Genomic DNA, 12,587 nt, shown 5'->3' on the forward strand with positions numbered 1-12,587 from the left:
CCCAGTACTCTTTCCTGCCATGGCAGGGGGTTGGACTTGATGATCTGCTCAGGTCCCTTCCAACCCTACTAACTATGAAACTATGAAAGGTAAGTGCAAAGTGGTGCACCTAGGAAGAAGGAATTACCAACACACTTCCAGGCTGAGGGGCGACCTTCTCAGCAGCACAGCAGCGGAAAGGGATCTTGGAGTCATTGTTGACACCAAGATGAACATGAGTCATCAATGTGACAAAGTGATCAGTAAAGCTAACCGCACTCTTTCCTGCATTAGCAGATGCATGACGAACAGGTCCAGGTAGGTGATACTTCCCCTCTATGAGGCACTGGTCAGGCCACAGTTGGAGTACTGCGTCCAGTTCTGGGCGCCGCACTTCAAGAGGGATGTGGACAACCTCAAGAGGGTTCAGAGGAGGCCATTTCTACAGTTAGGGGCCTGCAGGTTAAGTCCTATGAGGAGAGATTGAGGGACCTGGACCTTTTCAGCCTCCACAAGAGAAGGGTTAGAGGTGATCTTGTGGCCACCTGCAAATTCATCAAGGGAGGACAGCACGGAATAGGAGACACTCTGCTTACCAAGGTACCCCTCGAGTAACTGGGAACAACGGCCACAAACAGACGGACAGCAGATTTAGATTAGACATCAGAAAGAACTTCTTTACCATAAGGGTTGCCAGAATCTGGAACAGGCACCAAGGGAGGTGGTGCTCTCCCCTACCTTGGGGGTCTTTAAGAGGAGGCTAGACATGCACTTAGCTGCAATCATCTGGCCCCAGTGCCCTTTCCTGTCCAGGGCAGGGGTCAGACTTGATCTACTGAGGTCCCTTGCAACCCAAACATCTATGAATCTATGAAATTCTCACAAGAAAACTACTCTCTCTCCAATATTAGTTCCAATCCTCAAAGAGAATTTACAAAACACCTTTCATACACAGGCCTACAAACTTCACTTCATGAACCTATTAGATAAAAAAAACATGGACTAAATATAGACACTGGATTCATGGCACATTATAAACCTTTCTAACATCTGACAACCCAGGTAACCTCTCTATTATTTACCAGCTGTATCTTAGCCCCAGGTCTACATTTCCCTTCCTGTTTCTCACCCACTGACTGTCTCAATTTGCATTTTCACTGGCTGGCAATCTCGCATATGGGCCTCTAGCTTCTATCCTATTCCATCCAGGAAGAGTACAGAACTGCAGATTTCCTCAGCCTGAAGAAGAGTACTTGTACACAAAAACTTGCAAAGAAGAATTTTTCCAACTATTTCAGTTGGAATAATAAAAGATATTGGATTTACCCAAAGAACCTTGCCTAGTTAAAAGTGATGCTCATGATGATAAATGTGTCCACAATTGACAGATTTCCCACCAAATGAATGAAGGAGCAAGGTACCCGTAACAAATACATATGCTGACAAAAATCAATGAGTTACTTGTGTTTCAAACTCGAACAAAACCAGCATTTGTTAGAGATAACCAAACGAAGCAGACAGGAGTGGTTTTCTAGATACGGGCGTTTACTATCAGGGAAGTGTTAACTTCCACAGTTTTGGTGGCAGCGGTCCCTTTGGAAACTCAATCATCTCCTCCACACAGTACAGCATTAACTCACAGGATTCCTGCCTCTGAGCAAAGCTTAATGTGGCCTAGAGAACCATTTTGCAAGCCTGAGGCAAGTGCTGCTTGGAGCATCTTGGGACTTGAACTGTGGCCCTATACAAAACGCTACACTGTGCTGTTATTCCAAGCCGACTCTTATATTCTTCACCAAAGAAAACCTCTGTAGACAAGAAGCATTAACATCATCACAAAGGCTTTCAGTGGATAAATTAACTTAAACTAATTTAAACAAAAGCACCACCTCATTAGAGATTCGCCGTTGTTCAATATATGCCATGAATTGTGAGCTGAGGCTGGCTGACTCCATGCACTTGGGTTGCCTCACCTCTTCCTCCTCCTCTTCGGTGGCACAGCTATCAATATAGTCGATCTGATCCAGATCATGTTCCACTTGACACACATACACAAAGGAAACATCCATAATTAGATAAGCAGCAGGAGTAAAAAAGAAAAACCAACATAGGAGCAAATCTCAGGAACTAAAGTCTGACAACACTTTTCTTCTCTTTGGGAAAATCCACATGGACATTTTGTGCTTTCTGCCTGGTTTGGTAATATTGGGTAAATGCCAGATTTTGAAACAATCTTTTAACAGTTGATTAAAAAAAATAGAATGAGAAAAAACTATATACCAGGCAGGTAACAATTTTAAAGCTTTGACCATATAGAATTTCCCAACTGTTAGAAAAGCATTTGCACTTTGACCAAGTATTAACAACAGTAAAAATGTGCGTTTGGTTGCAATTACTATGTCTCTCTCTCGGATGTGTTTTATGAGCAAGTACCATCAATTTACACCAAACTATACATAAACCAGTAAAACATACTGATGGATTATTTTAGTCTCCATTTAGATAGATAGTCTTTCATGACCTTTGCTTGCTTCAGCAGGGTTTAGTAATGCCTTCTTCAAACATTATAATGATGGAACCATTATAGTGATGGAACCTGCCCCCAAAGCAGTGCTGGACTAGATTTCATGAGGTCCTTTTCCAGCCCTCCTTTCCTATGATCCTACCAGCATAAACCTAGACAGACTCTGACCAGAATAAAAACATAAGAGAACAATAGTGTGACCCAGCTAGCTGCGTATGACTGCTCTAAGCCTGGAAAGTATGCGATTATGCCAGTCAAACCCAAAGAGTGCAGAAGTTTTACTTAAAAAAGAGGAAGGAAGCAAAAATTAGGGAACCACTGAAATGAGATGGGGGTGTGAAGGGCAGGGCACAGTTCGGTTCTCACTGATTTCCCTTTTCAGCAACTCCCAGAGGCCAGGATGCTATCTGGGGCATTTCCTTATGCACTACTGCTTCTGTAAGGTTCTGAAAAGAGGGGTTTAGTGTCAAGACAGCAAACAAGGATCCTGGTGAAGAACACCGAGCTGCTAGACAAGACATCCAGAGTGCTGTGAGGACTCCTTAATACCAACTCCCCAAGGCCTAATGCACTGTTCTCCATCATCCCTTACCAGATAGCTCACGGTAACACAGATGAAGATATGACACAGGCAGAGGACTATAAAAGGGGGGAGATGCAGGCATTTTGAAAGGGTTGTCTTATCAAAATTGCTTCAGTCCATCTTCCTGCCCTTAGCTCTCCTTAGCTTGACTAGAACAGCTCTCTCTCACCCTTGTTGCACTGCACCACTCCAGCCATTCAGAGCACCTTTCCAGAGTCTTCCTTCCTCGTGGAATCTCAACCTTTTCCAAATCTCAGTTGAAAACCTCTCTCTCAGCCACATAACTTAAACGACTTGCAATGGCACCATATAATTCCCTTCATAAACTTATCATGCTCCACGCTACTAGTCAGGACTTTGAAATGTCATTTGTATGAAAAGCCCTAGAACAAATTAAAGTTGCTATCATAGGTGGGGCTGGCAGCACAATGTGTTATTAAGGTTGTGCAACTCTTCCCTTCTTACAGCTTTGCCAAGATGTAACTGTTTTGGCTGTGTTTTTGTTTTATCATCATCTTTTATTTCAGCAAAAAATGGATTAGTCTTTTCTAAGAATGAGACTAAGGAAAAATATAAACATGGCTGAGACGAGGCAACTGGAAGAAAGAGCTGAGGGAGAAGAGGGAAGACTGGGATCAGAGGCTGCTTGAGGGGGAAGACAGGAAACTAAGAGTTGAGGTAGAAAGGCAGACTGGCTGGGTTAGGAGACTGGGGCCATGGATGGTGGAAAAGAGCTCAGGGAGACTGGGACCCTCTGGACAAAAAGACTGAGAATGAACGGGATAGGAAGGTGGTGGGGAGGGGAGGTAGATCTGGGGAGGGGCCAGGGTGCCAAGAGTGGATGAGGAGCACATGCAGGCAGGGTGGATCAATTTAAAATCAAGGTGATTTAAATCACTGAGAAAATTCTGATTTAAATCAAGTTTTCCACTGATACTTCTTTACGTATTTCTTAAACAATGGCGCAAATCTGATAACTAGAACATGTTAAATTTACAAGTCAATACAGCATTTTACAACATCTGCCCTTAAACTTTTTTTTTAATTTTCAAATTTTACTAACTCTAACAGACAAGTCATCACAACACTAAACGTACGTGGTCCTTAAAACTTCTACAACTAGAGCTCATCCTCCCCATTCCTACTGTCATTTTTATTCATAGCCTGAAACAGAAATAAATGTTTTCCTGCTTTTTCAACTCCCAGTTGATTTCTTAGCTTTGAGTGAATAATCTCAAACGATACCAAACCATGTGTGATTGGTAGGTAACTTAATGTCTTTGAGTGTGACGGAGTCATTAACTCATTTTTATGAGATTGTAAGTGTAGGTTTAGCATGCCTGTGATGAGATTTAATTGTAACTGTTATTTTTTAAATGAGAGAAATTTAGTACTTTATTGATGACTTAAAAAAATCTGATTTAAATTTAAAAAAATTGATTTAAATAAAAAAATCGATTTAAATAAAAAAATCACTGATTTTTATCCACCCTGAATTTAGGGAAGCCAGCAGACTATGAGGCAAGGGAATGTAGATGGGGATCAACACAGGCTACAATGGAAGAGACTGATCAATCAACTAGGAAAGGGATGGTAACAGGAATTAGCATGTACCAGGCCAGTCAGCTGCTACTAGGATGAAAGTCCTCATGAGCAGATGGGAACTAGGACAAGAAACTAGTAGGCAGGAAAGAGAAAAGACTGTGAGGCTGGAGGGAATAGGATGATAGGGATCACACTGCAGGAGAAGGACAAAAGTCTATGCTTGCTAAAACAACCTGTTCACAGCCTGGGATTCCTGAATCTCAGCACCCCTCTGCTTTTAGTAAAATAGGGAATCCTTTGGTAAACTGTCTCAGTGCCCTCAAGTATTGGTGCATGTAGAGGATGACAATCTCCCATGCTATCCATGAAATCCTTTCGCTGAAGTGGCAGAGATGTACACAGTAAATGTTCCCATCCTGCTGATGGCCTCATGGCTGCCTCCAGACAAGTGTGGCTGTGCAGTATGTGGCACTGCAGACACATCTGTGGCACCACATATCACACATTCAGCTGTACTCCACGCTGCAAGGAAGCAGTGCAGGGGGTTTTTTGACCCAGGGGTCAAAAAAAAAAAAAGTGCAAAAAAAGTGAAGTAGCACACATGGGGGCAGCATGTGCTGCTCAAAACTGGAGCCTGGCTGGCTGGAGCCATGCTCCAGCTGCTGGCAAGACTCTGCACAGCAGGATCGCCACTGCTGTAGCCCCAGGATGCCCTAGCCTCCCCTATCCCACCCGGGGTAACCAGCCACACGCCAGAGGGTGCATGGCACAGGCATTCCCCGGGGACAACTAGCTGCGGCACAAGGTGTCCCACTGCTAGTTCTCCCGGGGGGAACCAAATGTCCACGCTTGTGTGGATGTGGCCTATGAGTGCCAATACTTTGTAGGTTGCAATAGCAAGTAATCACATGATTGAAGACAAGTTTCATACAGCCTTATGTAAAAAAGAGGCTGGAGTAAAGCCGTCTAAGATGTGTTTAAGTCTGGTAAATGTCATGATCTTAAAAGCATGCTTTGAATGCAGCTTTTTAGCGTAATGATAAATTTATAACTGAGTCCTCCGTCATCTTTTCCTCCAAAGAGCCTATTGCCTTGGGCAGATAAATATGCACTTTGGAGCTTCAGCATGTATGATCAGATGTTTACCTCCACCATTAGTCACAATAGCGCTCCCTCGGTTCTCCTGGTATTGACTTTCTCTCCGCAGTCGCTGCTCTTTAGTGATCTCTGCCACTCGCAGAGGGAGGTCTGAGAACTCATCCGTAGGCTTTACAAAACAAAGTGACAGTCAAGAAACAGCCCCTCTCACTGTGAGCACAAACATTCGGTTATCTTTACTCTTCCCTGGGCTTCTCATTCTGACCTTCCCGCTGGGCACCACTCTCACAAAGACGAATTCCCAGGGATGTCTCACTAAAACGCGCTGCTCTGATATCGAGGGCCATGAACAGCCTGTCCAAAACTTTAATTTACTTTTCCTTCAAAACTGCATGGATAGACAACATGCACCCGAGGTGGGGGTGTTCAAGATCCTTGAATGCCACCAGTCTGGGGTCGAGGACACGCATGGAGCCCAGGGCTCCCATGAACATGCCAGGCCTGACCTGCTGCCTTTCCCCAAAAGGACAGAGGAGCTGTCTCCTGAGAGCAAGAGACAGCCTCCTCCTTCCTTCTACTCTTAAATAACAGAGATTCACTTCTGCCCTTTCAAAAAGCTACACGTAAACTGGGAAACTGAAAGTCATTGCACTGAAAACCTTCGTTAATTTTAAACTCTGCTTACTTGATTTTGAGTAATGAACCAGAAGCTGCACAAATTATGACATGATACAAAAACTAGCATGACGTTTCATAATTCTCCTAGTGGAGTAGGCTAGCATTAATTCATGTCTATCATGTCCTGTATCCTTCTCTCATATTGCATATTTTTAAAAGATGTCTCAATAAAAAATATTAATAAGGAAATGACACTTTAGAGTTGCACTAATGTTAGTGAGTCCCCTCACATATTCAGACTTCCACATTATGTCTCTTTTGTACACAGTATTGCCCCAAGAAGAAGAAAACTACACTTACTTCATTCCCTGACCATCTTTTGTCTCCGCTGTCCACGCTATTGAAGCCAGAATCTAGTGCTCCATAAGGACGACCCGAGTACAGCTCCTCATGACTGTCAAGCAGATCATTTGTATTACTGGCATGACAAATATCACGGAAAAATTGTTGTTTGTTAAAGAGCTAAAAGCCTGAATTAGCTACTTAGCTGGAGTGAATGGTAACCACTAGCTCAGCATATTACAAGTTGTCATATTGTATTTGCTATGCATAATATATTCTAAGAGGATATAATCTTCCAAATACAAACATTACCATCTGTTAGCCTACTGTCTGACCCAATGCATCTGTCCCAGTCTTGGAAGAGCTGATCTGACAGTATGAATTTAGCCTTGCCATAAACCATCCAAAACACAATCCTGACAAAGGTGATTCCTTTGCAAACTGGCCTATTAATATCTTTCCTTCAGCAAGTCTGTTTGTTTTGTGAGAGAGACTTGGGTGTTTTAGCTCAATGACTCTTCTGCTCTTCTTCAAAGAATCCACTTTTTCATAAGTAATTTCACAAGCACACATGCATGCCTATTCCACAGACACATAATTGTATGACAGTGCATCTCCTGGAAGAAGCATGACAATATATAATGCACATGCATTATACATCTCTTTTCTGTACCATGCATTAATCATCTAAATGGCTCCATATATAGATGCTAAAAATGCGTTTTAAATAATACATCACTGCTTGAGTAATATACAGTACACATTTAGTCTTCACCCGTTAAGTTGACTTTGTCAACAGCATGTCTAAAAGAGAAATGTGCTATTACATATGTGCTACACAGGGTTAAAAATATAATGCATATTATAAGGGGCTATACGGGACTCTTCCTGCCCTAAGCAGGCACAGAGGCTACACAATTCAGCAGTGTGGACCATCACAGATGTCAAGTCTGGCAACTGCTGCAGACTGCCACAGTGACAACATAACAATGGGACTTGTCTGATCCACTGCAGATGCCATGTCACAATGGATCAACTGTCCTGCTGGCACCCAGTGCCCTGGGGGAGAATCCCAATAAATAGCAATTCTGCATAATACACAAGGAAGAGCTTCAGGAAGCCGAAGGCTCCACCCAAGCACAGCTAATTGCAGGTCATTTTCTCCCTGCTATCTCTCTCAAGTTGTCACTCTCTTTAAACTCCCCCCTTATCCAGGAAATACTTAGTTTAAAATGTCTGTCGTTAGCATTATTTATGAAGCACCCCCAAGTATGCAGGGTGCTTCACAGAAATAAGTGATAGGCAACTTGTCCTGTGCAATTTGCAGTTCTAGACAGACATGACATAGTGACAGCGAAGGAAAGCAGCCAAGTGCAACAGCCTGACATTTATTTTTGTCCAGACCCAGAGCTGGGCCTGCAAAAGGACCCAATGTAGGTAGCCTCTTGAGCCTGCTCCAAGCTTTGTTTAAGACAGTGAGGCTCCATGGGTGCAGTCCTATACGCTGAGCAAAAAGATATGGGTTATGGACCCGCAGCAGAAATATGGAAAAAAATACTTCCCCTTCTTTTGGGTAAAGAGGGAAGCAGAACAAATCATGAATATGCTCAAGGTAATTTTAAAAATCTTGCTTTTTCATATGTATTCATCTTTGTCAGAAATTTCTTTTTACAGAAACAGCAAAAAATGCCTATAGTAGCCCGGTGACTACCAGCTACTCAGCTTGTTGTACCCCTTGGAGCAAAAGGACAACCTAAAAAAGTATAATACAGATAAAGGTAATACTGTATTCCAGGTAAGGAACAGAAAAAAAATGATTCAGACAGCAAAACAAATGGTCTACAGAGTGACTATATTTAAGATAAGGGTTCACAGTAAGGAAATACTGGATTAATAACATGGTGTTTAGAGGCTGTAAAGGGAGAAAGAACCAAAGCAGCTGGTTTCCATGGGGTCTGCCTCTATAAGTCCATTTTAATTGCAACAGAATCTAGAGAAGCAGGTTTTCACTTAAATAATTAATTAAAACTGAAGTGCCCAAGTAACTCTTCATCTATCAGTTTCAATCCAACAAGACTACTATTGCTCGATTTCTATCCCACTCAGTTAAAACATGTGAGAAACATTTCATCTGTCACAAAGAACAATTTTTCCAACTATTTAGTTGGTCTAATACAAGACATCACATTTACCCAAAGAACCTTGTCACCTAGCACTGAATCTCTCTGACAACTAACAAACTCAAAATCACAGTTCCTTTCTACCTCAAACCATACTTTCCATTTCCAGGATTCAGAGTAATCTGAAAACAAGGGTTACTGACTGCCAGACAACAGCTTTTATGAAATCAGCTGAGAGTACAGAGATTATTCCTTACTGACCAACTGGTGACAAACAAGGATTAAGTACTTAGCTCTTCCGCAGAGCATTTCTGGGGGGTTACAGAACACCTGGGGTGCTACATGCAGGGCATAAAGCTAAAGGCAGAGGAGCTAACTATCTGAGAATGGTAATAACAACTCTAAAATCCACTGCCTAAAAAGGCTTTTGGCACTGAAACGGAATATATCCATAAAAATCACTTATTCACTTACAGCCGGAGCTCCAAAGCCACATCATGATACATGCACATATTTCTATTTTGAGACTACGGTTATCAGAGCTTTTCCAAACTTAATTAGTCCAAAGATTCCTACTGAACCATGTGCCAGTACTTAAGATGTTTAATACTTCTGCTCCAGACCTAGCCTCCCTACCTTAATGTCAAAGCTAATGCTAAGCTCCCAGAGGCCACTGCTGTTCTGTTTTCCATTCAGTCATGCTCTTGAGTGCTCCAAATTGCAGTCTTGCCACTGAGACACTGGTTTGGAAACTACTGCAGGATAAATTTTGGAATACATTATCAGAGTCTGCAGACACTGCTAAGGTCAAGGTTTTATTCTGGTAAACTGAAACAGTCATCATCTGAAATGACAAGGAACAGGCTTAGTTTTATTAGAAATATTTATATGTTTAAAAAGTGTTCTGTAATCAGGAAGTACAATGATACAATGCTGACCCTGTTGTGGTACAACTTGCAGGCTACAACTCTGTCCACTTCATCAGAGAAGTCTGTATACAAGTAAGAAAACACTAAAAACCCTAGTTCTGAAACCAGCTTTGCAGCAAGACAGACTTTACTCCTTAAGTTTAATTCCATGCTTTCTCAACTTCACTACGGGAACCAGATAAACTCTTAGCAGCAGATAAAGATCAGATACAACAACCTCTGTCAACAACCTTTGGTAACTCGGGTCAGAAGACTCTGCTAACTTGCCTGTGGGTGCTAACTAGAGCACATACACTACCCTGTTTTTGAATCATTCTGTTCATCTCCAAAATTCTAGATTTTGATTGGGGCAAAAGGTCATCTTTTTCATATGCACTTGCTCAACATGCACATGAAACCACTTGGGGAATAACTGAAGCTGGTTGGTACATGACAATGAGCAGGTGAACAAGCAGAGTCCTCTCACCCTCTTTTTTAGGCAGGTCAGCGACATTTTTTAGACTGTGTCCTGGTGCTAGAACTTTTCAGATGCCCAATAGGGATGGGTGTGTAGGGAAACACCAGCCAGCTGAAGCTCATTCCACACATGATGGAAAGGAAATTCATAGCAAACTCCAGAAGAATCTCCATCCTTGGAGGTTTTTAAGACCCAGCTAGACAAAGCCTTGGCTAGGATGATGTAGCTGGGAATGGTCCTGCTTTGTGTAGGAAGCTGGACTAGATTGGGGTGGGCAATTATTTGGGTCTACAGGCCACGTAGGCAGTTCTGAGGAACTGTTGCAGGCCGATCAGCATGCCCCTTCCTCCCCATAGCAGCCTGAGCCCACGCCACTGCCCCAACATCCAGCAGCAGCTGAGTGCCTGGGCCCAGAGCCCACCCTGCATCTGCTGTGGACTCGCCTTGGCCAAAGCAGACCAACTCTGGACCAGCTGGGACCCACACGCACAGGCCCGACCCTGGCCTGCTTGCTCCGCACCATCCCATCCATACTGAGCAGTGGCAGCAGTGGTGGTGGTTGGGCAGAAGGTGCTGCTGAGCGCTGGGGAAAAGCAGCTGCCTCCCCCTCACTGCTGCTGAGCCCTTCTTGCTGCAGTCGCCCAGACCCCACACCCAAGCTGCCCTGCAGCTCCTCTCTGCTGCCACCGCTGCTGGCTCCAGGCTGCACAGAGGGGCAGAGTGGCAGGGCAGATGAGCACAAGGCAGCCCGGGTACGGGCTCTGGGAAGCTCCAACAAGGGCGTGCCAGCTGTGAGGACAGGGCGGCCACTTCGCCTGTGTCCAGCAGCGGCACTGCTCATTGTGGGCAGGTGGTCCAGAGAAGGCATGCAGTGGGACGGGGTTGGGGCTGTATGCATGGGGCCAGGCCAGGGCTCTGCATGTAGATCCCTGCCAGTATTATAGGGCTGGGGCCAGTGCTGTTGGCAGCTGGAAGGAGCCGCTGCCACCTGGGCTGCCTAGAAATGCAGTCCAGCCACAGAGCCACCCTAGCCCCACCGCGCGCTTGGAGGCAGTGTGATGCACCATGGGCCAGATGGCACCTGGGCCAGGCGGGACCGGGGGACCTGCTACAGGCTTGATCCGGCCTGTGGGCCGTATTTTACCAACCGCCGGGACTAGATGGTCTCTTGAGGTCCCTTCCAACCCCAATTTTCTATGAAGCATCTTGAATGAGTTTTGCCAGCCCTTTTATATTGGTATTACCAGTATTGGTAATATCAGTGAATTATTTTCAGCATATGAAATGAAAACCTTAGCAGTTCTACTTTGGAGATTTAACTACAGTGGAGAACCACAAAATAAAGTCAGTAAGCCTATGGTCCAGTGGTTGATTTTATGCTTTTCAAAAGAAATGACAACACATTATGTTGGAGATCAATAGCTTTAGATACAGTTCACTGGACTTGGCAATTTATGTCACTGAAAAAGCACGACCTAATTTATTTAGGCTTTCTGAGTAAAGCAGCTTTCTAAATCCCTGCCTCAGTTCCATTTCTGTAATATGTTCCTTATTACAGCAAAGGTCAAAGACAATATCACGCAGCTTAGCTAGCAAGGAGCCTCGATATTTTAAAAATCAAACTGCATCCCAGTTGTGGTCTCACCAGCTCCACATACAGGCTGGTAACACATACCTTGATTTATCTACCATGACTTTATTATTGCTTTTACTCAAATCTAAGTCAATCTTGAATTCAAGACCACTCCCCCCAGTAATTAGGTTTTATATATTGAAACTTTATAAATTTGTTATAATTTTCAAAGTATAGAAACTAATTATCACAGGGCTGTCTTGAATTCACCCCCATCCACTGCTACAGCAGGAGAGAATAGAGGCTGGGAGTAGGGGTCACATGGCCCCCTTGCCTTCTGCTACCCTAACCACTTCTTCCCCCTGCCACGCACCTGCCCCCCTTGCCACCAGCACACCCCCACCCCCAGCTCCCCACAGCCTCTGCCCCTCTGCCCACTCTTACTGTCATGATGCCACTGGGGCTTTATGTCCTTCCAGAGCCCTTGCTGGGCCAGTCAGCAGTGTTGGTGCTGCTGACTGGCTGGGCAGGGCACAAAGCTTCCATGTTCTCTGTGCCTGGGAAGGAATCCAGCCCCAGCTGTGCCAGGCAGTGAGAAGGGGAAAGGAGAGAGAAGAGGGGACAGAAGTGCAAGGAGGTGGCGGGGAGGCAGGAGACTGCTATGGGTCTGTCTCTGGCCCCAACCAAGGCTCAGGGCCAGAATTAGAGCTACAGCAGCTGCCTGCCCCTCATTCACTTTGAAAGCAAATCTAAAACGAGGGCCTTTTCCCACCCCCATGTTGACTGGGGGGGGGGCCGGGGGGGAATGGGATGACGGGA

General features: G+C 44.4%; 1 protein-coding gene across 1 annotated transcript in view; it reads right to left on the reverse strand.

Annotated features, from left to right (window-relative positions):
* LRCH3 (leucine rich repeats and calponin homology domain containing 3) overlaps positions 1-12,587 on the reverse strand; it is a 69,971-nt gene that overhangs the window by 30,301 nt on the left and 27,083 nt on the right. Inside the window, exons 7-9 of the mRNA XM_019503055.1 lie at positions 6,708-6,801; positions 5,778-5,898; positions 1,953-2,017 (exon numbers count right to left, since the gene is read on the reverse strand). Of these exons, the coding sequence (XP_019358600.1) occupies positions 1,953-2,017; positions 5,778-5,898; positions 6,708-6,801 (280 nt within the window). The remainder of the gene's footprint in view (positions 1-1,952; positions 2,018-5,777; positions 5,899-6,707; positions 6,802-12,587) is intronic.

The sequence above is a fragment of the Gavialis gangeticus genome, unplaced genomic scaffold (assembly GCF_001723915.1).
Source record: "Gavialis gangeticus isolate Ggan-Ray unplaced genomic scaffold, GavGan_comp1, whole genome shotgun sequence".
Lineage (NCBI taxonomy): Eukaryota > Metazoa > Chordata > Crocodylia > Gavialidae > Gavialis > Gavialis gangeticus.